Source organism: Protopterus annectens, chromosome 5.part0, assembly GCF_019279795.1.
Source record: "Protopterus annectens isolate FY-2018-M chromosome 5.part0, PAN1.0, whole genome shotgun sequence".
Taxonomy (NCBI): Eukaryota; Metazoa; Chordata; order Ceratodontiformes; family Protopteridae; genus Protopterus; species Protopterus annectens.
Window position 1 is genome coordinate 1,702,316,743 of NC_056735.1, and position 27,740 is coordinate 1,702,344,482.

The following is a 27,740-nucleotide window of genomic DNA, read 5'->3' on the forward strand; positions in this document are numbered from 1 at the left end:
GACTCCAGTGCCCATAGGACAGATTCGCTGGGGGAAATTGAGCCTGAAGAATGCACACAAGACATGATGCTTGAGGGATTGAAGTCTGTCTGGAATTAGAAAAACCCTGGTCTGAATGGCATCTAACCAAGCTCCAATGAAGTCCAGAACTTGAACCAGGTTAACAGGGACTTTAGATTTATGGTGATGCCCAACTGGTGGGCGGTCTGCAGAAGGAAATCCCTGACTTGGCAGAGTCGAGGCCTGGATGAGCAGAAAGGAGCTAATTGTCCAGGTAGGGAAAGACCTGGAAACCCTGCAGCTGCAGGTGAGCTGCTACCATCACCATCACATTGGTGAGCAACCTGGGGGCTGTGGTGAGACCAAAGGATAGCACTATGAACTGATTGGCTCCCAGATAGAAGCAGAGGAACCTCAGAGAGCATCTGTCCATTTTGATGCCATAGTACACATCCTGGAGGTCCAACGAGCACATCCAGTCGTTCTCCTGCAGGAAGGGCATGACAGATTGGGTGTGACCACCCAGAATTTCATCTTGGCAACTTGACAGGTTTAGGGTTGAAAGACCCAGGACTGGTCTCAAGTCCCCCATTTTCTTTGGCACTAAAAAGAATCTGTAATAGATACCTAATCCGGAGTGATCTGGGGGGACAGGCTGGAAGACTCACTTTTCGAGCAGCCTGGAAATTTCCACTGCTGCATCTGCCCTTTGCACGGTGGTGTTTGGGTGGGAGTGGCATTTGAGTGAAGGGAAATTGAAAATCCTCTGGATATGATCTGCAACACCCAATAGTCTGTGATAGACTCCCAGGTTGTTGGGTGTAGTGAGTCAACCCCCAAATGCCTGAAAAGACGAGCAGCTGGGCAAACCTTCAGGACTGCTGTGTGGGTCCTGTCTGAGAAGGAATCTGGGAGACCTTTGGTGCCTCAGACCCCATCTGCCATGAGGGTCTCTCAAAATCCCCTTCTGCCTCTGGGGGGGGAAGGCAGAGTCCTGAACATCTTGGGAATAACCCAGAGACTTCCGGAACTACATCTTCACCCCTTGCTGACTCCTGGAAAACGGTTTGTTGAAGGGTTGACAAGCAGATTCTGACAGCAGACAAGGTCTTCCAGTCCTCCTCGCTCTGGACCAATGGGTTGCATATTGTCTTCCCAAAGAGAGTAACCATCATACTGGGCTGCGACTCCCCGAGACTCTATCCTCACCACTAACACCAGTGAGGGATGTGCACATTGGGAGGATAAGTACACACAGTAAAGTACAATTTCCCTTAACAGCAGACCCAGATCAGTCAGTTTGGGGCTGGTTTCTCCCTCTCTCCAGTACCCCAATAAGACTCCCCATTGGCATACTATAGGGTTAAGATCTCAGCAGAGTGGTCAAGCCAAAACCTCCAGCATCCTCTGTCCAACCAGACACTCCTGGGGAAGGCTGGCACAGGTTCTCAAGCTATGCCCCCTTCTGCCCAGACTATACAGTAGCACCATCAGCCACCAACCACCCTTGTCAGCTACTATAAAGGCCCTTAACCAAAGGGTGTCCAGCAGGGTTGGGTTTTTAGGCCGACCACCCTTTATGCTGGCTGAGGGGGACCGATGGGAACCCTCATCTTCCTCCAAGTCAGTGTCCTCAGTGAAACTCCGGCGGGGAGTCCAAGTATCTCCTTTTACACACGTGTTTCAAGGAGCCTCCTCAGGGGGGCTCTCTAGGGAGGACTCAAACTTTAGGCTGTTCCATGGGGGAACTCTGCAGTGGAGAGGCAACAGGTTGTCCCCGAGGGTGAAGGACGGCAGAATCTGGACCAAAGAGGGAGCCAGGATGAGCTCAGAGGACGAAAGCATCAAGAGTCTTGATGGAACAGAGGACCCTCCACCACAAAAGCAGAACAAACCAACCCTGGGCTGGGACTTTGACCGGGCCTGTAATCCTCAGTCAACTGTGGAGCCGGAGCCAAACCTCCAGGCGCAGAGACTCCAAGTGGACAGCTCAGCTCCAAAAAATTCAGAGCAGATGCCAACCCTCGGATCTGGCACTGAGGCTGTGGCTTCAACAGCTGCAAGTCTCCGAGCTGGTAGGAGCAGACATGCTCAAGGCAATGATGGGGCTTGAACCCAAGGACTCCTAAGCTAGTGGTCAGATCTGAGAATGAGCAATTGGCAAAAAAAAAAATGGACTGCATGCCTCCAGCCCTGGAATGGGAAGGGGCAGGCAAGACTCCCATCTGAGTGCGGATAAATCTTCGCATCATCCTGTCCACCTTGGCTTTAAAAAGGCTGCAGGTGGACCTGGCAGGGGAGGTCACAGACACCAGACTAGAGAGGTAGTGGGGAGAGGCAGACACTGGAATGGCCCTGAGAAACTTCCAGCTCCGGCGAGAAGTAAGGCGAAAGTACAGTTGTGTACACTTACCGTAAATGTAGATGTTAGTGTATTCACTGTTGCAGTCATCACATTTGGGTTATCTGCTTGCAGTAGCCTTCAGTCAGACTGATTAGCAAAGTCTTGGGTCCTGTGTCGGTTGCTGTCCCTTCTTCCACGACGTCAGGGGTATAAAACATGCAGCCAACGCCATTACATCAGTTTCTTGCCCCAGATGTCAGGTGCCCCCCTAATGGGTAGCAATTCAATCTATAAATATACAAGGTTATACCTCCAACAAAAAAGCAAATACACCAAAATGTTTGAGCATAGTAACAGTAGAGTAGAGGTATAGCCAAAAGAAGAAAGGGGGCTGGAGGGAGGGTAACCAGGACTGCAACATTGAATACACTCAACATCTACATTTATGGTAAGTGTACACAACTGTACTATGTTCTTCGTGTTTCACTATTGCAGTCATCACATTTGGGTAGATTCCCAAAGCTAAGGATGGGAGGAGGAATTTAGATAGCATTAGGACCAGCTATAAGGCCCTGCAAGACTGCAATGGCAAAGCCAGCTCTGGATTTAGAAAAAATTGGCAGAGATGGTAATGCTTGGTGAAAGTATGTACTGAACTCCAGGTAACAGCTTCTAGGATTTCCCCGATAGGACACCTCTGAGAAAGGCTGTAGAAGTAGATGCAGCCCTGGTTGAGTGGGGTCTGATCCCCTGCGGGATAGGTTTTCGATGGTGCTTGTAGCAGAAATGAATGCAATGGCCTATCCATTTGGAAAGGTTTGCTTTGAATTAGCCTTCCCCTCTACCCCTGCAGCAAATGCCACCAGCAATTGGTCAGATTTCCTTTGAGGTTTAGTCCTGTCTCCAAGTAGAATCTAAAGTTGTCTGTGCATGTCTGAGTGCAATATCCATTCCCCTTTGTTCTGTGGGTTAGGAAAGAAGGTTGGCAAACGAATGGGCTGATTAAGGGCCACACTGGATACCACCTTGGGAATGGAGGGATTGGTCCTGGGGGGACACACTGTCCGCATGAAAGATGATGAAAAACTCCACTGCCATGAGGGCCTGTAATTCAGATACCGTTCTTGCTGAAGTGATTGCTAAAATGAAAGCTGTTTTCCAAGAGAGTAATTTTAAATCCACAGTGGCAGTTGGCTTGAAAGGAGGAAGGGTGAGCTTTTCCAATACAAACTGGAGGTCCTGGGCTGGAGTTGGGGCTTTCCCAGGTGGTCGTAAATTTTTGGCCCCTCTGAGGAACTGCTTAAGCAGTGGAGGAGAGAAGAGGGGAAGTTCTGTGTTATAAATGAGCTGAAATGGCTGAGGCATGAATTTTGGAGGAGAAAGCCAGGCCCTTGTGAAGCATCTCAGTTAAGTATTGTAAAATCAGAGGAAAATTGGGCACTGCTGTGCTCACCCCTTGAGATTGGTTCCAGGCACAGAATCTTTTTTTCTAGTACTAGGCCTCCTTGCCTCTAAATGATATCCATCACTGGTTTACTGAGAGATGGTAAAGGAGAGATTAGGTAATTAGCCAGGCTGCTAGGTTCACTGTATGAAGCTGAGGGTGCAGAATCTGGTTCTCCTGCTGAGACAATAGGGTAGGAGTGAGGCAGTTGCCATGGTGCCAACAGTGACACTGAGCAAGAGGGGGTACACCAGTGTTGGCATGGCCAGTCTGGTGCAATCAAAATCGTCCTTGGTTTGTCTCGCTTGATCTTTAGTAGTACTCTGGAGAGCAGAGGCAGAAGAAAGGCATAAACTGATAGGTTTTTCCAGCTGAAGGACAGAGCATCCACTTTCCAAGCTGGTTTGTGAGGAGTCCTTTTGCAAAATTTGTCCAATTGATAGTTGTGGGGGGAAGCAAACAGGTCTATAGCTGGGCTCCCCCATTTGCTTGTCAACATGTTGAAAATCCTTGGTTCCATCTTCCACTCATGTGGGTCCATGAGGTCTCTGCTTAGTTCATCTGCCAGTGTATTTAGTTTTCCTGGCAGGAATTGAGCTTTTAGATGCACTTGGTAGCTCATGGCCGTGTTCCACAATGCCATGGCTAGTCTGCATAGGGGGTAAGAATATGTACCCCCCTGCTTATGTACCACGTAACAGTGGTGTTGTCAGTCTTTACCTTCAATTGTCATTGAAGAATGTGGTCCTTGAGAGCTGTCAGAGCATGCTGTACAGCTAACACTTTTTGATTGACATGCAACTGCATTTGACTTGAGTTCCATTTGCCCTGAATGCACTTCCCTGCCAGGTGAGCCCCCCCATGCATTTGCCCTGAATGCACTGCCCTGCCAGGTGAGCCCCCCCATGCATAATCTGACGCATCTGTTAGAGTTTGGGTGGCAGGGGGTGGTGTGAATGGTAGTCCCTTGTTTTGGTGGCAGGCCTCTGCCCACCAAAGAAACTCTAGGCGTAGGCAAGGTATGATAGGAATCATTGCTTCTAGATCTTGAGAATGTTGACACCATAGGCTTTTTAGATGCCATTGTAGTTTCCTCATATGCAGTTTTGCATATGGAATCAGAAGAAAGCAGAAGGCCATGAACCCCAAAGGCTTGTAGTGTTTGCCTTGCAGATAGGGTTTTTGTGGCCAATTGTTTGAAGTAGGTTGCCAAATTAATTTGTTTCTCTGGTGTGAGGAAAGCCATCTGGGAAGTTGCATTCAAGCTTGCTCCCAGGAATATGACTTGACAGGGTACCAGGTGTGATTTTTCTTTTCGTTTATGGTGTACCCCCAGACAAGTTAGCACCCTTTGTACAAAGGCCAGATGATTCAAAAGTACGTCCTGGCTTTCATAAGATGACTGGGGCTGGGCACTTTGTGAATACCCTGGGCGCAGTAGATAAGCCAAAGGGCAGTGCAGAGAACTGGTAGTGATTGTAGCCTGCTTTGAAGCGTAGGTATCTTCTGCAAGATTCCCTGATTGGGATGTGCAGGTATGCTTCTTTTAAATAGAGTGTTACCATCCAGGCATCTTTTCCTAGCATAGAAAGCAACTGAAGAGTCAGCATCTTGAATTTTGGAATCACCAAAAAGGTGTTTAGACAGGTCCAGAATAGGATGCCATGAACTGACTTTTCTGGGTACCGGCAAAAACGTCTGGAGTAGAAACCTTGTCCTTTTTCCTCTTCTGGCACAGTTTGAATAAACTTTGTTTAAAAGAGAGTATTTGCTTTTGAGCCTCTGCCCACTGATTTGGGGTAGATTTGGCCAACCTTTTGGCGTTGGTAATGCGTGGAAGTGAAATCTTAATCCTTGGGACACTATTTAAAACCCATTTGCCCTGGGTAAAGAGTCCCCAGTTTTTGGCATGCAGACCAATCTTTCCCCTTAAAGGAGCATTCAGTCGAGAAGTGCTTGGAAGTTTTAAAATAAAGTCATTGAGACAGTTTTCCATTGGGGGGGGTCTTGCTCAGATTTGGAAGCGAAAGCCCCCCAACTGCTTAGTTTTGGGTGTACCCCGGGACTGAAACCTGGGATTTCTGTTGGGTGTCTGGGTTTGGATTGAGAAGGTCTGGAAGGGGCCGGAAAGGACCAATTCTTAGAGGGCCAATGCCTACTAAATCTTGGAGGCTGAACTTGTAAGAAATCTTTAACAGTTTGCATAGATTTAGCTTCATCTTCCATCTTTTTAAGAACTTCCTAGGCTTTGTTGCCAAACAGGCGGTCCTGATTTAAGGGTGCATCCAACAGTTTAGCTTTAAAATGATCATGCAAAGATTGCTCCTTAAGCCAAACATGCCTTCAGAGTACAGACCCAGTGACAGCAGCCCTGCAAGAGGCATCTAAAGAATCAAACCCACATTGCAAAGTATGTTTTCAGAGTTCAGCAGAATGCATTAAATCCTGCAATTCCTTATTTTCAGCACAGTCAGGAATCATCATTTTCTGTTTAAGCAATCCAATAACATGCTGTTGATATTTTAACATATGAAATTGACAGTTTAAGGCCCTAATGGCCAAGGTTGCAGAAGTGTAAACATTCTTACCCCATCTATCCAGCGCCCTGGAATCTATCAGAAGAGGTAGGGTTTTTGGCAGAATAGTCTCTGGATCCGCAATAGAATTTTTAAAAAGGAACTTGAGAATCAGGAATCCTGTAATATCAGTCAGGTTTTCTGGGAGCAGGGGGCAAAGAATCAGGGGCCAAACTAGATTCCAAAAAAAGGCATCATCAACAATGTCTAATACAGGAGGTATAGCTAAAGGCCTATGCTGAGGCAAGAGAAAGAAATCCCTAAGCCTCTTTCGAATCAGAAAAGTCCTGGCTTTCCCAGTGGAAATTGCTCCCTTAGAGTGCAAGGTTTCACCAAAAGAAAAAAATCCTCTGGAGGGGAAGCAGAGGGAATAGAGTCCTCTGCATCATAATCCTCATAAGTAGAGAAGGGTAAATCCAGATCATCAGAAAAATCAGAATCCTGGTCAGAAGATTCATAAACAATTTCAGTCTTGGGCCTCTTAGAAGAGGGTGATTGGCTTCCCCTGATTAAAGTCCAGATCTTCAGCCATTCTTATTTGTTTTTTAGGCATAGAGGCCTGAGCATGCGGCCTGGGCGTCTGTTTTCTAGACATGGTTTGAGGTTTAGGTCTTAAAGAAGAAAGAGGCGTCTGTTTAATATGCAAGTCCATAGGCCTGAATACACCCTTAGAAGCCAGTGCCTAGCACAACAGCTCCGGACCCATCCAAGGTACAGACACCTGCAGGTTCCACAGTTGAAGCATCTTGCGGCATACTGGACTCTGAATGGGTCTCAGTAGAGGCCTGCGAATCAGAAGTAGTGGGCATCAGGGGCTGCGAAAACACCTCACTGAGTACCAGCGGTCTTAGAAGCGTCGTCAGCAGCTTTGGACCTAGGCGGCCTGTCTATCTTTGTGTTTTTTCGGCATTCCGGTAGTCTGATGGCTTACCGACATTTCTGGGTAATTGAACAGAAATATTTAGAGATGAAAATATACCGATGGATAGTGCGTTGATTCAACAAAGCAGAAAACAGACAGCAGGGTACTTTGTGATCAGGGGCTAGGCAAGACATACAGTACGAATGAATCTTTGTAAGGTATTTGCTTTCCACAAGAAATGCAATTAACTTTTACTGACATTGGTAAGGAGCAAGAAAAGGTTTCCCCAATGGGGTACTTAGCTTTAGTTGAAGACTTTGGTTCTGAAACTCGAAAAATGAAAATTTCAGGAGTCGGCTGACCGGCACTCTAACTGCTTCGGGCACCGCACAGCAAGCAAGACTGATGTAATGGCATTGGCTGCATGTTTTATACCCCTGACGACCATACGTCATGGAAGGGGCAGCAACTGACGCAGGACCAGAGACTGTTAAATCAGGCCAACTGAGGGCTTTTGCAAGCAGATAACCCAAATGTGATGACTGCAACAGTGAAACACAAAGAACATCGGAGCAGAGGGCTCCAAGCTGGGCGAGATTTCGCTGGGGGCTTGGGCGAGAAGTGCAGTCTGGGGACCACTTCCTAGACCGATCCCAGTATGTTTATGCTTCTCCACATCCCCGGTCCTCTTGGAGGGAGGAAGATTCCCAGAGGCCAGGGCGGAGGAAGAAGCTGAAGTCGCAGCTGGGGCCTCCGCGGTCGAAGGAAGGAGGCCCTTGAGGATCAGCTTACTCTTCTTGAAGATAAACGCATTTTTAGTATGTTAGAATATGGGGATTGAACCCAGCGCAGACAGAACGGGAGAAAACCAGGTGCAGGACCCCTAAACAGACTGCACACAGTATGGCCATCAGAGTGGGGAAGCTTATGGCCACACACTATGCACTTCTGGAACCCTGGCTTTGGGGTCTCAGCCATTGTAGAGGGAGAGAAAAGGAAACTTGAAGTTACTTATTTATTTTTTTAAATAAAAAAAGGACAGACACCCGAGCACAAGGGTAGAGGAAAGTGAAAAGGTGGAAAAGAAGATAAGGATTCAAAGAGAGAAAACACATTCACTCACCAAAAGCCTGGAGAAACTGACCACAATGTTAGCGATACACGTGGCAAATGAGATAGGAGAGGGAGACGGGGGCATTATGGTTAGGGGAGGAGCCTGGAGCTCTGATCAGACGCTGGAAAAAGCAACAGAGTCAGATCCGTTTCCCACAGGTTGAAGAGCAAATGAGAATGACTTTAGATCAAATTTTTGTTGTGGAAATCCCCAAGATGGAAAAAGGTGTTGGGCTCAGGAGGATAAGACTAACATCAGTATTAAATTAAGGTCCCAAGGGAATGATTTAAAATGCAAGACCCCCTTAAGAACTGCTTTATTCTGACAAGAGTTAACAGAAAAGACACCATGGGGGCACAAGCTACAATTACTGATTGGTGTTCCTTTAAGGTATAGATTATGCTATCTTTTAAGAGACCTGTGGGGCAATGTAAAACTTCTTGTTCCGAGCATTTACAAGGAAAAACTCCCACAGTTATGTCACAAACAGAACATTCTGCATTTGGAGAGACAGGATATACTAGTGTATGGTTTCCTGACATATTGAGCAATCTGCAGGATCTCAAAGAGCAGGTCTTTAAAAGGCTATCACATGACAGCATCTGAGATGTTAAAATTAGACTTTTCATATTCTGACATACTAATAACCCTTCCTCTTGAAGAGAGGATTCAGACCTTTGGGACAAAGTGGCTTTGGGTTAGTGGGATTAGCTGTGAGAACCATAGTTGGCTTTGGCCACAGAGGTCCATTACAAAGGAGATACCTTCTGAGTAGAAGAGTATTTCTGTAAAAGCAAATCATGTCACATTAAAAAGTCTGGAAAGAGTGCAAAACTATACAGGTAGCAATGCAAGAAGGGATTCCAGCAGAATGCGTGAAAACTATTCAGGAAATAGAAAACATTCCATAAACCACCTTTCAGCAATATAACGAGTCCTGTAAGAAACTCTGTACTCGCTATCACAGGCAGAAAAACCTATCTTTTGCCATTTCTCCCAGCAGCACCACTCAAGGTACTGTTTCACAGGTATTTTGTACAAGGTTCATGATTTGTATGGCAAGATGTATGCCTGAAATTTCAGTGCAAGTGATATTGCAGATAAATATTAAAGGTAGCTAAACAGGAAGAAAGGGTGCCCGCTTGTAGTAAGAACACAATTTGCAGAGAAAAATGTTTTCCTTAGAATTCCAAGTAAAACTAGTTTCATTAAAAAAACTAGTTAATAGTGTATATGTAATTATGTTAATCAAAGAAAAGTTAATTTTTGTCCAAGAAAATCACACAGTAAACGTTACAAGTTTTGGTAGATTTGTTAGTATAACTGGACTGAACAGTTTAATAACCAATAAACCATATTCTGTAATGGCTTATATTAATTTAATATATATACAAGGGTATGCCAGGATGAGTTCCGTTATTGGTTCTGCATAGTGAGGTACACTGTTGGATGATGGAGGCTATGAGCCCTTTGAAAAATACTGAATTTTTTTGAAAAATACTGAATGTGTGTGAGGATTTGTTGACTTAACAGCATTACGGCATAATTCAGTAACTACAGGAAGAAACTGAAATATCATACCTTTCTCCAACTGAAACATCCACCTATAGTACTAACATCTACAAGCCACGGCTTCTGTTGAAAGCCTTTACAAATAAATCTTTATATTACAGACTTACTACTAGTCTCCCATATTTCACACAGAACAGCCTGCTTACAAGTAGTGACATTTCTGCAAACACTCCATCTAAAAACAGACATACTATTTAGCATGACTATTTGCACCTTTTTAAAATTGCAGGTATTGATAAATACACATAAGATTATACTACTGAAGTAGTAACTTCTGTAATAAATTGAGAGATTAATTTTCTGGGCTGTGAATGTTCTTTTCCTCCCACAGTACAAGTGATCTGTTTAAAGCCAATAAATATGCACACCAACACATTTACATATATTATATACAACTATATATATTACGGCTTATTAGGAGCAAAGTTCTTTCTAAGGGTATCCAAATATAAAGCAGCACTTTATTATAGGGACAAAAAGATGCTCTCCAATGAAAAGCATCATAATCAAACTATCTGCGTAACTAACGGATTTAAAATTCCATTTACACAAGGAAAAGCTTAAAACTATAAAACCATGCTGAATAATATCATTTGGGTATGTTAATAAGCTAATGCATGTAGTTTCATTTTTCAGTGTTCTAAATAAATGTAAAGACATTCAAATACAGTCTTGTTTACTTTTTGCTGACAATTTTTACCACGAGTGGCTAATGATTTAGCCAAGCCGTTTCAAAATATAATGTGCATAAGTGATTATAATCAGGCAATTATATCATACTTGGAGGAAATACAACAATCACATTCCAATTTAGAGATTGGAAACAAGCTCCAGGAAAGGGATCAAAAACTGGAATTTGCTCCACTCACTTGCGAAAAATTAAAGAAATAAGGCATTATGGCTGGACGGGTTTGCAGCAGTAGCAGAATTTTATCAAGTTTGTATAGATAAGATTGCGCTTGTACTTGTGAAAACTCCTGATCGGAGGATTAGTGTTTCAAATATTGACCGCTTTCTCGAACTAAAAACATTCCTACAGCAGTACTCTTATTTATTACACTGGAGCTGGGACTATTGCCCTGAAAGAAAAATGGAAATATACCAACAGTATTTTTGTTGCTGGAAAAATGATTCCAAGAAATCTGACCTGTTAGACATGGAATATATTTTCAAGAATTGCATTATGGCTTTTCACTTCACATTACGGACTCTATTTCTGTACCTATAGGAATGAATGGAGTGTGTATATAGTACAGTTTTGTACCTACCATAAATGTAGATGTTAGAGTGTATACCCTGCTGCAGTCATCACATTTGGGTTATCCTGTCAGGGTCCCATGCCCGAATTCCAAAGTCTTGGTCTGGCGTCGGTTGCTGTCGCTTCTTCCCGGACGTCAGTGCGCCAGGGGTATACAAGAGGCATCAGACGCCATTTTCTTCAGTTTTTCTTGCCCCAGATGTCAGGTGCCCCCCCAAAAGGTGGTCAGTAGATAGTACCAATAATAAAAGTTTAGCACAAACAAAACATCCCTCCAGCTATAAGGCAAATACACCACAAAGGTTGTATCAGATTTTAAGGTATTGAAAGGTTTTAGTTAGGTCAGAGGGGATGGAGGGTAACCTGGACTGCAGCAGGGTATACACTAACATCTACATTTATAGTAGGTACAAAACTGTACTATGTTCATCGTGTTACCCTGCTGCAGTCATTACTTGGGTAGAATCCCAAAGCTAAGAATGGGAGGTGGAGTCAAACAAGGTTAGAGGAGGCTAGAAGGCCCTGCAAAACTGCAGTGGCGAAGCCAGCTCTAGTCTTAGAGTAAAGTGGTAAGTGATAGTGTTTGGTGAAGGTGTGCACTGAACTCCAAATTGCAGCTTCCAGAAGTTAGTTGGTTGGTTGGTTGGTTGGTACCCCCCCCCCCCGAGGAAGGCTGTAGATTTAGCTGCTGCCCTGGTAGAGTGGGGCCTTATGCTAGCAGGAACTGATTTTCCATGGTGGGTGTAGCAAAAACATATGCAATGTCCTATCCATTTGGAAATGGTCTGCTTTGAGATAGCCTTTCCTTGTGATGCTGTAGCACAGGATACAAAAAGCTGGTCAGATTTTCTGGAAACCTTAGTTTTATCCAAGTAGTAGCGTAGCTGCCTGTGAATGTCCAAGGAATGCAGGAGTCTCTGCTTTGTTCTGTGGATTTGGAAAGAAGGTGGGTAAATGGATGGTTTGATTTAGAGCCACACTGGATACCACCTGAGGCATAAAGGAGGGGTTAGTTCGTAGAGAAACTCTGTCTTGATGAAAAATGAGGAAAGGCTCTACTGCCATTACTGCCTGAAGCTCGAGACTCTTCTGGCTGAAGTAATGCTAGCAGCAGGGCAGTCTTCCATGACAAACTAAGTCAGCTGAGAAAGCTGGTTCAAAAGGAGGTAGTGTAAGTTTTTCCAGAACAAAATTGAGGTCCCAAGTTGGTGCTCTCCTGGGAGGCCTAATGTTTTTGGCCCCTGTGAGAAACTGCCTTAGAAGTGGATATGAAAATAAGGGAGGATCCGTGTTTTAGTGAGCTGAAATAGCTGAGGCGTGGATTTTAATAGATGAAAAAGAAAGCCCTGTGTGTAACATCTCAGTTAAATATTGTAGAATCTGAGGTATGTCCGGCTGAAGGGTATTTTGGCCTTTAGCTTGGTTCCAGGTGCACAACCTTTTCCATTTGTCCGAGTAGGCTTTCCTGGTGCTGGGCCTCCTGGCTTCCAGAATAACATCCATGACAGCTTGTGAAAGAGGAGCTGGCTGGTTGCTTAGGTGATTTGCCATGCAGCCAAATCTTTTGAGCTGGCTGTGTAGAATCTGTCTTGCTGTGTGAGCAGATGAGTAATTTGTGGTAAAATCCATGGTAGGCCCTGGGCCATATTCCTTAATAGTGGGTACCAGTGCTGGCGTGGCCAGTTTGGGGCAATGAGCATCATTCGGGGTCTTTCCATCCTGACTTTCAGCAGCACCTTTGTGAGAAGGGGCAATGGAGGGAAGGCATATACTGTCAGCATTTTCCAACTGAATGAGAGTGTCCACTTTCCAAGCTTGATGGTGAAATGTCCTTGTACAAAATTGTGTTAGCTGATAGACCTGTTTGCCAGCCCCCAAAACTATGTCTGGGTGCCCCCATTTTTGAGTTGTCATTGCAAATGCTTGTGGATCCATGATGTTTCTGCTTAGGTCGTCTGCCAATGTGTTTTTTTCCTGGCAGGAATTGAGCTTGTAATTGAACTTGGTAAGCCAGTGCTGTGTTCCACAAGGTCATTGCTTGCCTGCATAGATAGCAGTGTGTACCCCCTTGTTTATGTACCACATTACTGTGGTGTTGTCTGTACTTATTGTAAGCTGTCCTGGATGTAAGAGGTCCTTGAAGGCTGTCAGGGCATTCTGTACAGCTAGCATTTCTTTTTGATTGATGTGCAGATTCCTTTGATCTGCAGTCCATATACCTTGAGCACACCGTCCTGCCATGTGTGCCCCCCAGGCATAGTCCAATGCATCTGTTGTCATAGTTTGCCTGGCTGGGGGTAAGGTGAAAGGCTGACCCTTGAGGTGACATGCCTGTGACCACCAGAGGAACTCCTGTTGAAGGCAGGGAATGAGAGGTATAATTGTTTCCAAGCTGTGGCTGTGTTGAGTCCATACGCTTTTTAGGTACCATTGTAATTTCCTCATATGCAGTTTTGCAAATGGTATTAGTAGTATGCAAGATGCCATGAAGCCCAAGGCCTGAAGAATTTTTCTTGCAGGGAGTTGGGTCTTTGTTGCCATTGTTTTGAAGTATTGAGTTAGTTGTAGTTTGCCTGGCGTCAGATAAGCCATCTGGGCCGTTGCATTCAAGCTGGCACCCAGGAATGTCATTTTGTGAGGGCACAAGTTTTGATTTCTTTAAGTTTTGATTTCTTTTGGTTTACTGTGTACCCTAGGCAACTTAGATGTTTTACAAAAGCCAGATGTTGTAAGAGAATGTCCTTGCTTTCTGCTTGGATGAGGCAGTCGTCCAGGTATGGGTATATTTGAATTCCTCTGTCTGCAGTATGCAATTACTGGTGCCAGGCATTTTGTGAAGACCCTGGGCGCAGTAGATAAGCCATAGGGCAGTGCAGAGAATTGGTAATGGGTTGAACCTGCAAAGAAACGTAGGTATCTTCTGCAATTTTGTCTGATAGGGACATGCAGGTATGCCTCCTTGAGGTCCAACGTTACTAGCCAAGCTTACTTGCCCAACATAGGAAGAAGCTGCTGTAGTGTTAGCATCTTGAATTTGGGTACTTGCAAGAAGGTGTTTAGAATTGAAAGGTCTAGAATGGGTCTCCAAGCATTGTCCTTTCTGGGGACTAGAAAGAGCCTTGAGTAAAATCCTTGGCCTTGCTCCTGTGTAGGTACCAGTTGAATGGCTCTCATGTCCATGAGAGCTGTAATTTGTTTTTGTGCCTCTGTCCATTGATTTTGTGGCAGGTTTGGCATTCCTTTTATCCTTGGCAAGGCGTGGAAATGGAATCTGTATCCTTGTGAGATAATGTCTAGGACCCATTGGTCCTTTGTGACGATGCGCCAGTTGTCTGCAAAAAGTGCTAATTTTCCTCCCAAGGGAGCTGCCAAGAGAGTTTTGCTTGGCAGTTTGAGGTTTAAGTCATTGTGTTTGCCTTCTAGTAGTTTGGGACTGGTCTTCTCCTCCCTTCTGTGTTGCAGCACTGCAAGGGATTTGTGCTCATCCTCTGCCCCTTGGGCGCCTGTATTTACCCCTCTGTGGTCTGTCAGAAGCTGGAAAGGACCAATTTTTTGTTGGCCAATTTCTGCTGAAGCGTGGGGGCTGTACCTGTAAGAAATCTTTGACAGTCTGCATAGATTTTGCCTTATCCTCCATTTTCTTTAAAACCTCTTCTGCTTTAACCCCAAATAAGACATCCTGCTGTAAGGATGCATCTAGTAACTTTGCTTTAACATGATCAGGCAGAGTTTGTTCCTTTAACCAAGCATGCCTACGTATAACAGACCCAGTAACAGCTGCTCTACAGGAAACTTCCAAGGAATCAAATCCACATTGTAAAGTATGTTTGCCCACCTGTTCAGCTGCATGCAACAGATCCTGCATTTCCTTGAATTCAGACTGTTGAGGGTGCGTGCTTATCTTTTGTTTTATTTGAGACATTAGGAATTGCTGGTATTTAAGCATGTGAAATTGACAATTTAGTGCTCTCGTAGCTAGAGTAGCTAAGGTGTAAACCTTCTTCCCCCACCTATCTAGTGCTAGTCCCTTTCAGAGGGTAACGGATTTTTAGCCATAGAAGCCTTAGCCCCTTTGGGACCCTGGGAGATTGTCTCTGGGTCAGCAGCACGGCTTTTGTAAAGGAATTTGTGCAAGTCAGGCACTCTATAGTATCTATCTGGTTTGGCTGGAGCAGGAGGCAGAGAATCTGGATTTAGACTAAATTCGAAGTAAACCTCATCCACAATGTCTATAACTGGGGGGATAGCAAGTGGTCTGTGCTGGGGGAGTAAAAGAAACTCTCGAAGCCTTTTCTTTGAGTTGGAGTAGTCCTGACCTTCCCCGTGGAAATGTTCCCTCATGGTATGTAAGGTTTCCCCAAAGGAATAGTCTTCAGGGGGAGAAGCTGAGGGAATGGAATCTTCAGCATCAGAATCTTCATAAGGGGTAAAGGAGTAATCCTGTTCCTCAGAGGAGCCTGAGGAAATAGACACTTGATCAGAGGAGGCATAATCCTCCTCTTGTCTAGGCCTTTTGTCGGGGGGGGGGGGGTTGGGAACCCCTGATTAAAGGGAACAAATCTTCAGCCATTTTAAGCATCTGTTTCTTAGGCATGGGGCCTTGAATTGGAGACTGAAGTGCAATCTTTTTTGGTTTTAGTGGAGTCTTAAGCTTAGCATAAGATTTTATGGTGAGAGTAGTCTGTCTGAAGACACCTTCTGAAACCGAAGGTGTTTCTACAGCACCGGCTTCTTCTGCAATGTCATTGGTAGGGCCTAAAGAAAATGGCTGCGTAATCTGAAGCTGTCTGGGGTTCCAATTCTGCGGTAGCCAGGGGCTGTGTAGGCGCCTCACTGAAAACCGGCGACCGGCCCAGCCGAGGCCTCGGAGTCTGGCTTGGATCTAGGCTGCCTGTCTATCTTTGCGTTTTTTATGCACGCCGGTAGTCGGTTGCTCCGACGGCATAGTGTAATTAAATTTCCTACCGAAGTAGTGTCGTGCGAAATCAAAGCGTCGCTTTATAGTTCGCTTATTGAACCTAGCACAAAACTGACAACCAGTGACATCATGGTCTGGGCCTAGGCAAGAATGAAGGTCCTTATGAGGTATTTGCTTCCCACAAGAAATGCAATTGTTAACTTTTTCGGACATCGGACTGAGGCAAGAAAAGGTTCCCCAACAGGGTACTTCGCTTTGAAGACTTCGGACTGAAACTATTCGAAAATCTCAGGTGCCTGCCGACCGGCACTTGCGAACTGCTTCTGCTTTGGGCACCACACGGCAAGAAAGACTGAAGAAAATGCAGTTGGATGCCTCATATACCCCTGGCGCACTGATGTCAGGGAAGAAGCGACAGCAACCGACGCCGGACCAAGACTTGGGAATTTGGGCCGACAGCGGGACCGCCTGACGACAGGATAACCCAAGTGTGATGACTGCAGCAGGGTAAGACGATGAACATCTATTTTAAAATACTAGTGTTGGATAGGGATGCCTGCTATTGTCATAATTTGACACTGTCAAGAATCCTGCGCCATTTAAGACTCAAGTTGGCAGATGAGAATATTTGTTTGTCCAGTTCATATAAAACTATACACAGATGACCTGGTTGTAGTAATTTCTTTCCTCCTCCTCTCATTCATTTAACCCCCAATACTTGGGGGCATCAACCCTCAGTCAGCTGTATATAATACCAAAGGGGTCTTTACTGCTTCAATTATATTATAATTGTCTTAACAGATCGTTTCATCAAAGGTTATATTATACAATTACGGACTATGTTGCTACTTCTTTGTATCCTCAAGTTGAGCCTGAAAATTGTCAGCAAATAAAATAAAACTTTAAAATTTTCTGAAGAAATGGAAAGAATTTGAGAGCTACATGAAAAACATTTAAGCTAAAAAAGGGTTCAGGGTTTAGTATGCTGTTAGGACAATTAATGGTACAGTGTGGGGTAATCTTAGAACTAGCGTGAAATTTTTGCTGTACAGCAACTGAAATTCTCAGGAATCTGTTATAAATGCTCACTATGCAAATCAGTCTACATGAGTGGCACATTATAAATATCAGTCATGGACTCAAACTTACACAGCCATACACAACTTTAAGTTGAAGTTAATGCTTATCAAAGATGTTTCACTTGCTATTATATCTAATTTGTCTGAGAGTTGATCCCCCCTTCTACGTTATGGATAAATCTTACAAGTAGTATTTTCTAAATTCCTAGACAGAAGACTACTTTATTCCATGGAGAAAGTGAATGCAGTGACATTTAAGGAATGAAACTGTATACTAAGTTCTTCAAAGCCCTTTGGTCACGTTTCCCATATTTCCATGCCATAGTTCAATTAAAGTTCTACAGCTCCTTCCAATAATGCAGCTCATGTGACAAAATCATGTCCTTCAAATTATATACACTACAACCCTCACACAAATATAAAAGAAGCTTTTTCTGTGTTAGAGCCATGGTCATAAAACATCTGTCAACAGCACGCAGGCAATACATTTCCTTCTCTACAGTGAATTCAATTATCACACCACTTGCTTTACGTGGAGTGGAGGACTATGGAAAATATTGTAGCTTAGCTTTCTCTAATGTTCTGTGGTGTAACCCTGACCAAAGTTTCAAATGCAACCACTAAGCAGCAGACAAAATAGTGAAGAATCACTTTCACTCCAGGTGCAAACAGCAAGTGACTTCTGACACATGACAGCAGAAGATAGACACTTACATCCTTCAAAAGCAAACACCCAAAGTAGCTGCTATGGGTGTACCTCCTGCAGAAGTGGACAGGTGGGAACCTAATCCCTCCTTAGTCTAAAGAATTGGTGGCAAGCAAGTCCATTTGGGGGATGAACTTACCTCCACAAATGTGTGGTATCCAGCTGGCATATCTTTTTTCTTTTTAGGAATTGTGAAGGGACTGCCATTCCCTGGCACTGTGCATTTTTAAGCCCCGACATTATACAAGATGGCAATGTTGCACAAGAGTTTTCCATTTGCATATCTGAGAAAGGGAGGTAGAAATGAGGTGCAACCGAGGCCCTTATGGCAAAACTTTAAAATGGTTCTTCACAGAGAGAGAAAATGTGGAGTAGGTCTCTGATCACAATCTGGTGGCCACAACTCTGAAGGCCTAAATCTTCAAAGCATGAATATAGGAATGCTTCCTTAATGATCATGAAGCAGGAAAGTCCTGGTGATTGTGAGGGCTAAACATGCTCTGCTACACAGTCGGACACAGATGTGTTACTACTTTCCTCCCTTCTACACAACTAGTCAGTGTGTTACTTTTCCTTTTCTCAGTAATCTGATCACCACAGCTGAAAATGTGGAGTAAAGGCCCTCCCATAGTTCAGCCTCATCTGCAACTGGCTTCTCCAATACTCTTATTCCTCTAGAGCAGTTAGCCAAACTATAACAGAGAAATATATTCAGGCATACAAGCCTTCTACAGTAAAAACTATGCCCTTTTCATATTTCTACATGGGTCATCACCTATTTGCAGTTTGTGACACTGGAATAAACAGCACAGAAACTGTCCACCAGAAGCAGCTGACTAAACCAGCAAACTCCAAACTTCTGACACACCCCTGGGACCCCACCAGTGTCCCTGCTGGACAGGGGCATCAGGTGCTAACTTGTCTACACATGGGCTAAACTCTTTGCTACTCTTATAAGCGTCTCAGGGCCAAAAGCTTGGTAATTTCCTATGACTAGTTTCTTCAGAGTATACCACAAGTTAGCAGCCTTAATGACATCAAATGGTACTCATTCAAACTGGCAGTTATACTTTTAAAACTGAAGGATCGTTTTTAATTAGCTCACAATGCACAGCTATTCTTGTCCACATATTTAGGCATTTCTTACCAAGTGTGTTCACCAATCTAAAAGAAGATTTGTTCAATACCATTTAGAGTGACATTTTTCGCACACACCTACCCCTACAGCTTTCAAAAGACAAAATGATTCAGGATCAGTTAAACGACCCTTTTCAAAAGATGACTGATAGGCAAACATCTCTAATAAATGTATTCTACTTTTATTCCACTGCTTACACTAGATTTACACATTTTCTACAAGGACAAACAAGAAAGTGCCTTTAAGTGCTGTGATAACATTAATATGACTTACTCAAAATTTCTTTGGGTATAGGAAAAAATTCTCCATATCTGTTGTTGAAGATGCGTGCGATATCTTTAGTCAGTTCTAAATGCTGGATTTGATCTTCTCCAATGGGGACATGTGTTGTCCTAGAAATAAATTCATTATATTGATTACAAAGTAAATATATTTGCACAGATACTTTTTAGCCGTTTACCAGGAAAGAAAAAAATAATTCTCCAGCACTTAGGGAAGAAATCCATAACCGCAGAACAGCAGAACCAAAGAACATTAAAAGAAAAATATAAACCGGTAAAGTTTAAAACTGGTATTTTACTTAAAATGACCCCATAGTAAACCTGGTATTAAATACCTTCAACAGTATGCTTTAGCATGTCACAAAAATGACAAAACAAGATACCCATTTTACCATCTTGGACAAGACAGCCATCAGTATTACCGGCTACTGTTTTGTACTTCTATTTCCCACTGGTTACATCCAATATTTAAGATTAGCTCAAGACAGGTAAAAACAGTCAACCAATTTCAACCTCAAAAAGGTACAGGTGTTTCCTCCCTGTACCCTCTAACTATTCTAAGGTTGAAAAACACTGGGGATAACTTCACTGGTGTTTCTGCCATAATCCCATTTGATCTGACACATACTATAAAAAAGTCAAAATTCTGAAATGGAAATGCATGCAAGGCAGATTAATATGGCTGAAAGATGAACTTTCACTGATGCATACACTAAGCCAGTGGAAAACAGACAACTGAGAGTGAAGGACTGCATGCACTTTTTTTTTTTTTGGGGGGGTTGCACTTTGGCACCAGAGGGAAAAAAATCTTCTCCATTTACCCAAGTATGATTTTCTGGTACTTTGTCTCCTAGCTTTCCTCAAGTTATCAGCATGTCTCTAAGCTGCCCAAGTGAAGTAAAAGACAACTATGCAAGATTTACCTTAGATGCTCGAGTATGTCACTGCTGCAGTAGTCCTGACTACTGAGGATTCAGCCACAGAACACCTGGCTGAATACAGTCAGACCTTAAGAGCTCAGCACCTTTTCCTACTAGGCAAAGTAGATATCCACTATAGTTCGTTTAAAACTGTCATCCTCTCACTCCGTATTAGAGTTTTCTTGCCTAAGAAGTAAGGTGATGCACAGTGAATGTCAATAGGTCAGGACCTGGAAGATTGAGAACTGCAGAGTAAACAACACATCTACCAGAAACAGTAGAGGGGATAAGACAAATAGAAATCTCCACATTCTACTCTGACTTGGGCAGGCACATTGCACTGTAAGGAGGAAGGAAAAGGGATAGACTAATGATAGGGCAAGCCATCTTCAGCCTGGAATGAGGCACAGTGAGACAGAGGATTGTAGGAAGTACTGCTGCTACAGTAATTTACTCAAACCATCTACTATTATAGCAATTCCTAAACTATTTCACTGTTGCAGTGACTACTGGAACAATTCTCAGAGCTCTATTATGAAAAATAGGTGGCTGATTAGAGTGGCTTGAGTGCAGCATACCATAAAATATTACTGCAGCAAATGCTGCTTTTACCTCAAAAAGAAATGCCAAGCTTGTAATGCTTTAAGTGCAGACATAAGACCAAGACGCTATTAGGCCTGTGCAGTGACGCCACTATGGAAGGCCAGCAGAGCCCCTTGCACTGTGTGCTTTAAGAGTTACTTAAAGGTTTCTTACACTTGGAGGAATAAAGTATGATGCAGTGAGGTGGTCCTTTAGTAATGGTGTGCTTTGACACTGCCCTTTCCCATTTGTGTTAAAACAGAAACCGCTGACTGGAACTTCTACATTCTTTGGTTCTGTGCAAACTTTAGTTGTCCAACTGCAGCCAAGGAATGCGGCATTTTCTACCCCGTACTGTGAGCTGGTAAAGAAAACAGGTAAGCTGGATGGCTTGATCAAGGGAAAAATTCTATTACCTTGGTGATAAAGGACAGCCCTGTTCCAAAGCACACTGTCAATTATGAAAATCTAAAAAATGATTCTCTGCACATTAGGGCCTGGATTTATGTCACACTCACAGTAACCGCTACCAGCATACCTGTTTTCCACATCAAAAACTTGATAAAGGCTATGGATTCAGGCTCAAAAGGTGTTAATCAGTTAAGCAGCACAACTTGGGTGCTATGGAGGAGCAATTCTTCTTGGTAGTCCAAATAAAACTCCTTACAGAAACTGATCTGTAGCCAACATGACAGAGGATCGATCTACAGGCAGATGGGCTGGTATGAGTACTTTGATGGAAGCACATGCGAGTACTGCACTGGAAAAGCTCACAGAAGTACTGCAGCATCAAGGATAAAAGTTAGTGCTCGGGATCAGATTCCTTTCATGGTGCCAGAACCTCTTCCTTTTGGATAAGTAAGGTTTCGTAGTGACAGAATTTCTGCCAAGTATATTTAGCAAACCCTCTGTAAACTGGTGCTTCTTTGACCCCTCTTTACTTACCTTTTGAATCATCCTCGAGTGTATGGGGATTACAGGAGTGCAAAGAGGAAGACATTTGGCAGAGAGGGCATCAACTTAACAGTCGTTAAAGACTCTTGGGCACAACTTTAGTTATCTGGTGCCTGGACATTCTATCTCTAGGATAACCCACCTGTGTAACAGCTGAAGGAAGACATTTCTGTGCATCAAATCCTTTAACCCACCGAGTTGATCTGCCTCTGTTCTGATAACAGAAGCATACAATGCCTTTATGGTCATCGGAGAATGCAGTGCTACCTCCCAAATAGGTATGATTAGCCTACAAAGGAGATATTACTATTTCCTTCCCTGCTTGCTTCAACACCACATGACCATTATATTACCTACAACTACCTGAAGGATACTCGCTTCACTTACTGGCTTAATGAGTGTCAGCATCAAGGTCAGCATTTTCTTCAAATGTATACGCTTTCCCCTTTGGGCTTGGGCTTCAGTCCACATACATTGAACTTTGAGGTGCTGTTGTGCATGCTCTCCAGGCCAGGTGCGAAATCTGTTACTGAGGATGTGTGTGGGTGTTTCGGGGGTGGGACTTCTCTGAAGGAAACTCTTCATTTGTCAGTCTTTCATGTAGTACTGTATTGATGCCTTTCCTAGTCCTTGCAGTACTTGCCCTCTCTATTCCTCCATTTATAGCTAGCCCACCTGGCCTCCTCACACTCTTGTTCCTGCAGGTGCAAGCCTGAGACAAGATCAAATCACTTCCATTAGGTTGCACTTCCCAAACATCCTGTCTAACCTACTTGCCTGCAACAAAATAGTGTGTGCGAAGCTGAATGACTTCAGTTGAATATCCTTCCACAGGTCCAGCCCACCTCCATCTTTCATTTTTTGGTCAAACACTAGTCTTCTGTTATATTACCACCTTCTGTACAATTTTACTTTATCTAGTTTTCTGGTGATGTTGTAGTGCCCCTATCCCTCAAACCCCATTTTACCTCCATTTCTTCATGTTTGTGACTGGTTAGAAAACAAGTTCTACTAAAATCCTTCACCCTGTTTGGTGCATAATCACCGTCCACCCTTCCCTGCCAGATGATGAATCTGCCTATAGCACTTACCACTCTCTGCAGTTGTCTGAAGTGCTCTACAAAATACAATTGTTACTCCAATCATTCCTCCTACTAGTGTCATCCATCTCTTTGGATAGGTCATAGCATAGTATCAGTTTTTTGTAATAGAATACTGCTTCCCCTCATACTCTGCCTTTTTCTGTATTCTCCTGATAGGGAGTTCAGTGCAATTATCTGCATTTTCCTTGTTTTTGCCCATCTCTCCCAGTTTTCCCCACTGCTGCCATCTAACATAACACTTCCTTTGGGCCTTGTCGGAACAGAGCACTTCTGGCAATTGCCTATGCTTGGATTTTCACTAACTGTGGGTTTTTGCTGACTGATTGTGTAACCTGAACTACTTCCACTCCTGTTGTACTTCCAAAATTAAAGGGTATTTCAGCCATACTGCTGATCCACTCATTCTTAACTCAATACCTCCATCATAGCTTTCATTTTCCTCGATTAGCTTTTGCAAACATCCTACAAAGGGGATAACCATTGTCTTTCCCACAAAAAGTTAAATAGGCAAACGAATGAAGGCATGAAAAGTATACCTGGGTCTGCTTTCTGCATCTCGTCACCTTCCCACATGTGTACTCTCTCTCTACTTGGGTCTCTTATTTCCTGCTAGCATTAATCTCTTCTGCAATACTTGGCTTACAAACTGCTCTGGGTGACTATCATCCACACTTGCATTCCAAATGTCCTAATGCTGTTTTTTGAGCAATTCAGGACCTTTCATGTTTCTGCATTTTTTTTTAGGTCTTGTATTTTCTGGACCTGTTCCTGCAGCTCTGCTTTAGTTGCTGCATTATCTTCCTCTTGTTCTTACACCTTTCCATTTCTGTTTGCTGTTGTCCTATTGTTGGTCTTGGGTGGACTTGCATCCTGGCCGGAGATAATTTTTCCAAATAAAATGCAAAGCCCATCTACCACCTTCTTTCCCCAATTCTGCAGGCGTCTGAGGTGTCGCTCAGTAACCATCCCAATTTTCATACTGCCAGGAGACTAACCCTGCCATGGTGTGAGCAATGCAAATTTCTCTTTAAATGCAACTTTAAACGCAGCTCATCAGCTCCTCCCATAGCTCTCAACAAATCAGGGACAAATCTAGACATTGTGAATTAATATTACATTCTTTGAAGTAAACAGTAGTCTACAATTCTAATGACCATCCTTATTTATGTGCAATTCACCTTTTCTCCAAAGGTCAGTTTTAGGAGGGATTGAGAGAGAGAGAAAGTCAAGCCAGAATCGGGGACATTCTTGAGTTACTTATTCAAATCCTCATCTTTCTGGGTTGCTTTTTTTCTCTCCGGGAACACTTTTCAACCAGATTTCTGCATGCCTTATCCAGAGCTTTGAGCTTAACCCAATTTGGCTGGACTTTAGTGTCACTCCATTCACACTTTGGCACCTGAACAAATGCTTAGTTTCAACCTCTGACCCACATTAGACACCTCCTGCAGATTCTCTCAGTTGGTCTATGAGAACAATTGTCATGTGTTTGACAATGCCCTGAATGCCAGAGTGGCGGCTTTCACCTTCCAATTTTCACTTCTGGTAATCTGTCCATACAGCCTAGGCTACTGCAGCAGAGATCATAATGAGCAAAGTACACTGTAAAAGGCAGCTCCCTCCTTTCCAGTTATTTTTGTCTTTTTTTTGCCAGGGTGTGGAAATGCATTTTATTTTTCATTGCAATTTTCTCTCAGGGCGTAGTCTTCCTCTGTTGGCATGAAAGCTCTGAATGGCTTGGCTCCAAAGCCTGACATACTTGGCTCAGCTGGAGTTAATGGATGTACTAATAGTTTGGGTGCATGGAAGGTGCCCTTAAACTTTGTCAGCTGGACTGCTTTTTTATGCTGTGCAGGATAGAACACAGGCTACTGCAGCAGTGATAATTATAAACACCTTACCACAACAGTAGATGCTCTAATTTCATACTGCTGCAGTCACCTTTGGCTGCTTGGGGTCATCTCCTGCCTAGGAAGCAACAGCTGGCTAGCTTCAAAAGCTTAGTCTCTCCCACACTTTCTCCTCTAGCAGTTGACTGGCCAGCACCAAACTTGTACACAACAGCCATAAGGAAGTGACTAAGACTTTCATGCTAATGGGAGGGGGGGGAAGGAAGCAACCTGATCGTGAACCTTTGATCAGATATACCAGATCAAAATACAAAAGCATTTTATATCCCTAAAACTTGAGGAAGCAAAAGGGAGGATTTCTTGGCTCCTTTAGTACCTGCTGCACATTCTAATGACAGAAGTGCTTGAAAGGTACCAGAAGTAAATCAAGGCAGTTAGCAGAAGTAGCTTGAGACTAGGGTGCGTCAAACACTCCTAGTCTTGCATAAGTAGACCCAATATGAGAGGATGACTGGTAATTGCATCTGGCCAAAGAAGGGACAGCCACTGTTGCCTGGGCCTGAGAAGAGCTATTGCAAAGTCCCTCTGAATCTTCAGAATGTCCCTGTATCAGTGGAAATGCATCCATTTCCTTTGTCTGGCTATTAAGAGTTCTGGGAACAAAATCTGGTCAGGTGTCAGTTTTGAAAGGAGGTGAACAGATCTACACAAGGTGTTCCCCACAAAATGGATCAGTCATGGTAACTCCCAATAGTGAGGGAAAATTCTGGTCTTGCTCAGCTTGTCTGCCCTTATGTACTGCTCCAATGTACAAGATGGTTGGACCATCAAGAAATGCTAAAGAGCTACCTCCCAAGGTAGCACAGCCAAATGGCACACAGAAGACCTGGCGTCCCTTTGCTACTTGAACTACAACAAACACTGTGCGGTCTAATTACATGCAAGAGTCCCTGAGACCACAGGCAGGGAGATTAATAGCACTGATCCCCGCTAGTATCCCTTTGACTGTTGCACTTTGGCCAGTTTGACATGCCCCATATGCAGGTATCTTTTTACCTTCAAAACTGCTCTTCGGGTAAAACATGAAGCATTTGTTGGTACAAACTGTTGGGATCATGGGAGGTTACTAGGCTAATGGACCTAGGGCCCTTATAAGCCAGGTAAGTACAACCCCTGTTCCCAAGAACAATGTATTAAGTGGAACTAAGTCAACAACTACTGCCCCTGTCCAAGAGGAACACAGGTGAAACTCCTGGGGTGAATTTGCAGTTTCCCCAATCATCCAAATTATGCTTAAGGTCAGCAAGGGGGCTCTGTTTCACCTGAATTGGAAGTTTGTTCCAGAGGAGAGGTAACCTCAGAGACATCTCTCTCTCCAGCAAGTCTTGTTGATGTCGCATACTAGGTTGACTTCCCTAGAGTGAATGCATCTTATACCATTTGGATTTACAAATGTGCAGCATTACCATTAGAGTAGGACCTGAGATTGCTTAGTCTGTCAATGTATGACTTATGCTGAAGACCCTGAATCATCTTTGTAAGAAACCTTTGAGGTTTTTCCAGTTGTTGCACATGCCTGGTAAGGTTCATACCAAAGGCAGCACTGTACTCTTATTGGCCTGATGAGCCAGGAGTACAAGGGGATTATAAACCTCTTTTGTTCTGGAATGCCCTTACTTATGAGGTGTGCAATGTAGCAAGCCTGTCTTACCACTGTGGAGATGTGGTGGGTAAAGGAAAGGTTGCTGTCAACCTGTATGTCAATCTCTCACCACTGATTGCTTAGGGTATTACTGATAATCTGCAGGAACACTGCCTTTGCCAAAGGGGATAATGCATTTTTTTTGCATCCAGTTTTAGCCCATGACTTTGGCATCAGTCATCTGTCTATGCAAGTCCCTCTTGTTGGATGCTGACATTGTTTGGGGACTATGAATGCACCCAGTTTGCAATCAGCAAACTGACAGCCATAGGCCTTTTTAGTCTGTACATCCGAGAAGCAGATTCCAAGCAATAGGAGCCCCCAGCACAGATACCCGTGGACCACTGGTTATGGGTCTGCTGGTGGAGGTAGAGTCACCTATTGTGACTGTGTGCATTCCATCAGTGAGCCAGTTTGCAACCCACCTGACAATATACAGGTTGATCTCCAGCTGGGAGAGTTTAACAATGGTACCAGAGTGGGGAATAGTGCCAAAGGCCTTGGCTAGGTTCAGGTAGGCTGTATGCATGGATTTGCAGTCATCCAGGTCTTTGGTGACAGTCTCAAAGAAGTCCATGTTCAACAGGCAGCATCTTCCTTTAAAGGAGCCAAACTGGGTTGGGTCGAGTGTATGGAGGTCTTCTATATCTAAGGTCATCATTCCTTCCATAGCCTTGCAAATTAGGCTGATAAGGCTTGTAGGTCATACAGTTCAGTCAGTTGAGGCATCTGCTTTAGGTTAACAGGATGAAGGTTGCAGTTTTCCATTCAGCAGGTATAAAACCATTTATTAGACTGTGGTTAAGAGTACCCACAGGTGGAGCTACTTCGTTTTAATCCATATAGAACACAGCCTGGGATATTATCAGGTCCCATAGAGGCTGTGTTTTTGGCTTTGGAGAGAGCATTTATGACCTGTGCCTTGGAGATACTAGGTGGAGGGCAGGTGGCAGGGATGTTTTGGGGGATATGTGGCAGGGACAGGGGGAAGAAGTTCACTGAACCAGTCAGCTAGCAGGTTGGCTATTTCTGCAGGTTCAGTATATGTGGTGCCATTAAAAACCAGTTCTGCACAGATCTGGGTTTTTCCTTTAAGGTTTCTGATGTAGCTAAAGGAAGCCTTAGAGAATGCTTCCAATTCAGAGACTGTTCTTTCCTGCTCTTGGACAGCAAGTTCTCTTATCGTATTACCTTTAATGGCAGATGTCCACCAGGCAGGCTTGTTCTTTCTCAAGGATCTTGTTTTGATCCTATAGGGTACATCTGAGCCAGCACATTCGTACAGATGGTTATACAAGGCACTGGTGCAAATCACAGTATAGGTACACCCATGTCAT

The 27,740-nt window shown here is 43.8% G+C and overlaps 1 protein-coding gene across 1 annotated transcript in view; it reads right to left on the reverse strand.

Moving 5' to 3' along the window:
* Positions 1-27,740, reverse strand: part of WARS2 (tryptophanyl tRNA synthetase 2, mitochondrial) — a 291,282-nt gene that overhangs the window by 18,660 nt on the left and 244,882 nt on the right. The window contains exon 5 of the mRNA XM_044071488.1: positions 19,285-19,403. Coding sequence (XP_043927423.1) covers positions 19,285-19,403 — 119 coding nt within the window. The remainder of the gene's footprint in view (positions 1-19,284; positions 19,404-27,740) is intronic.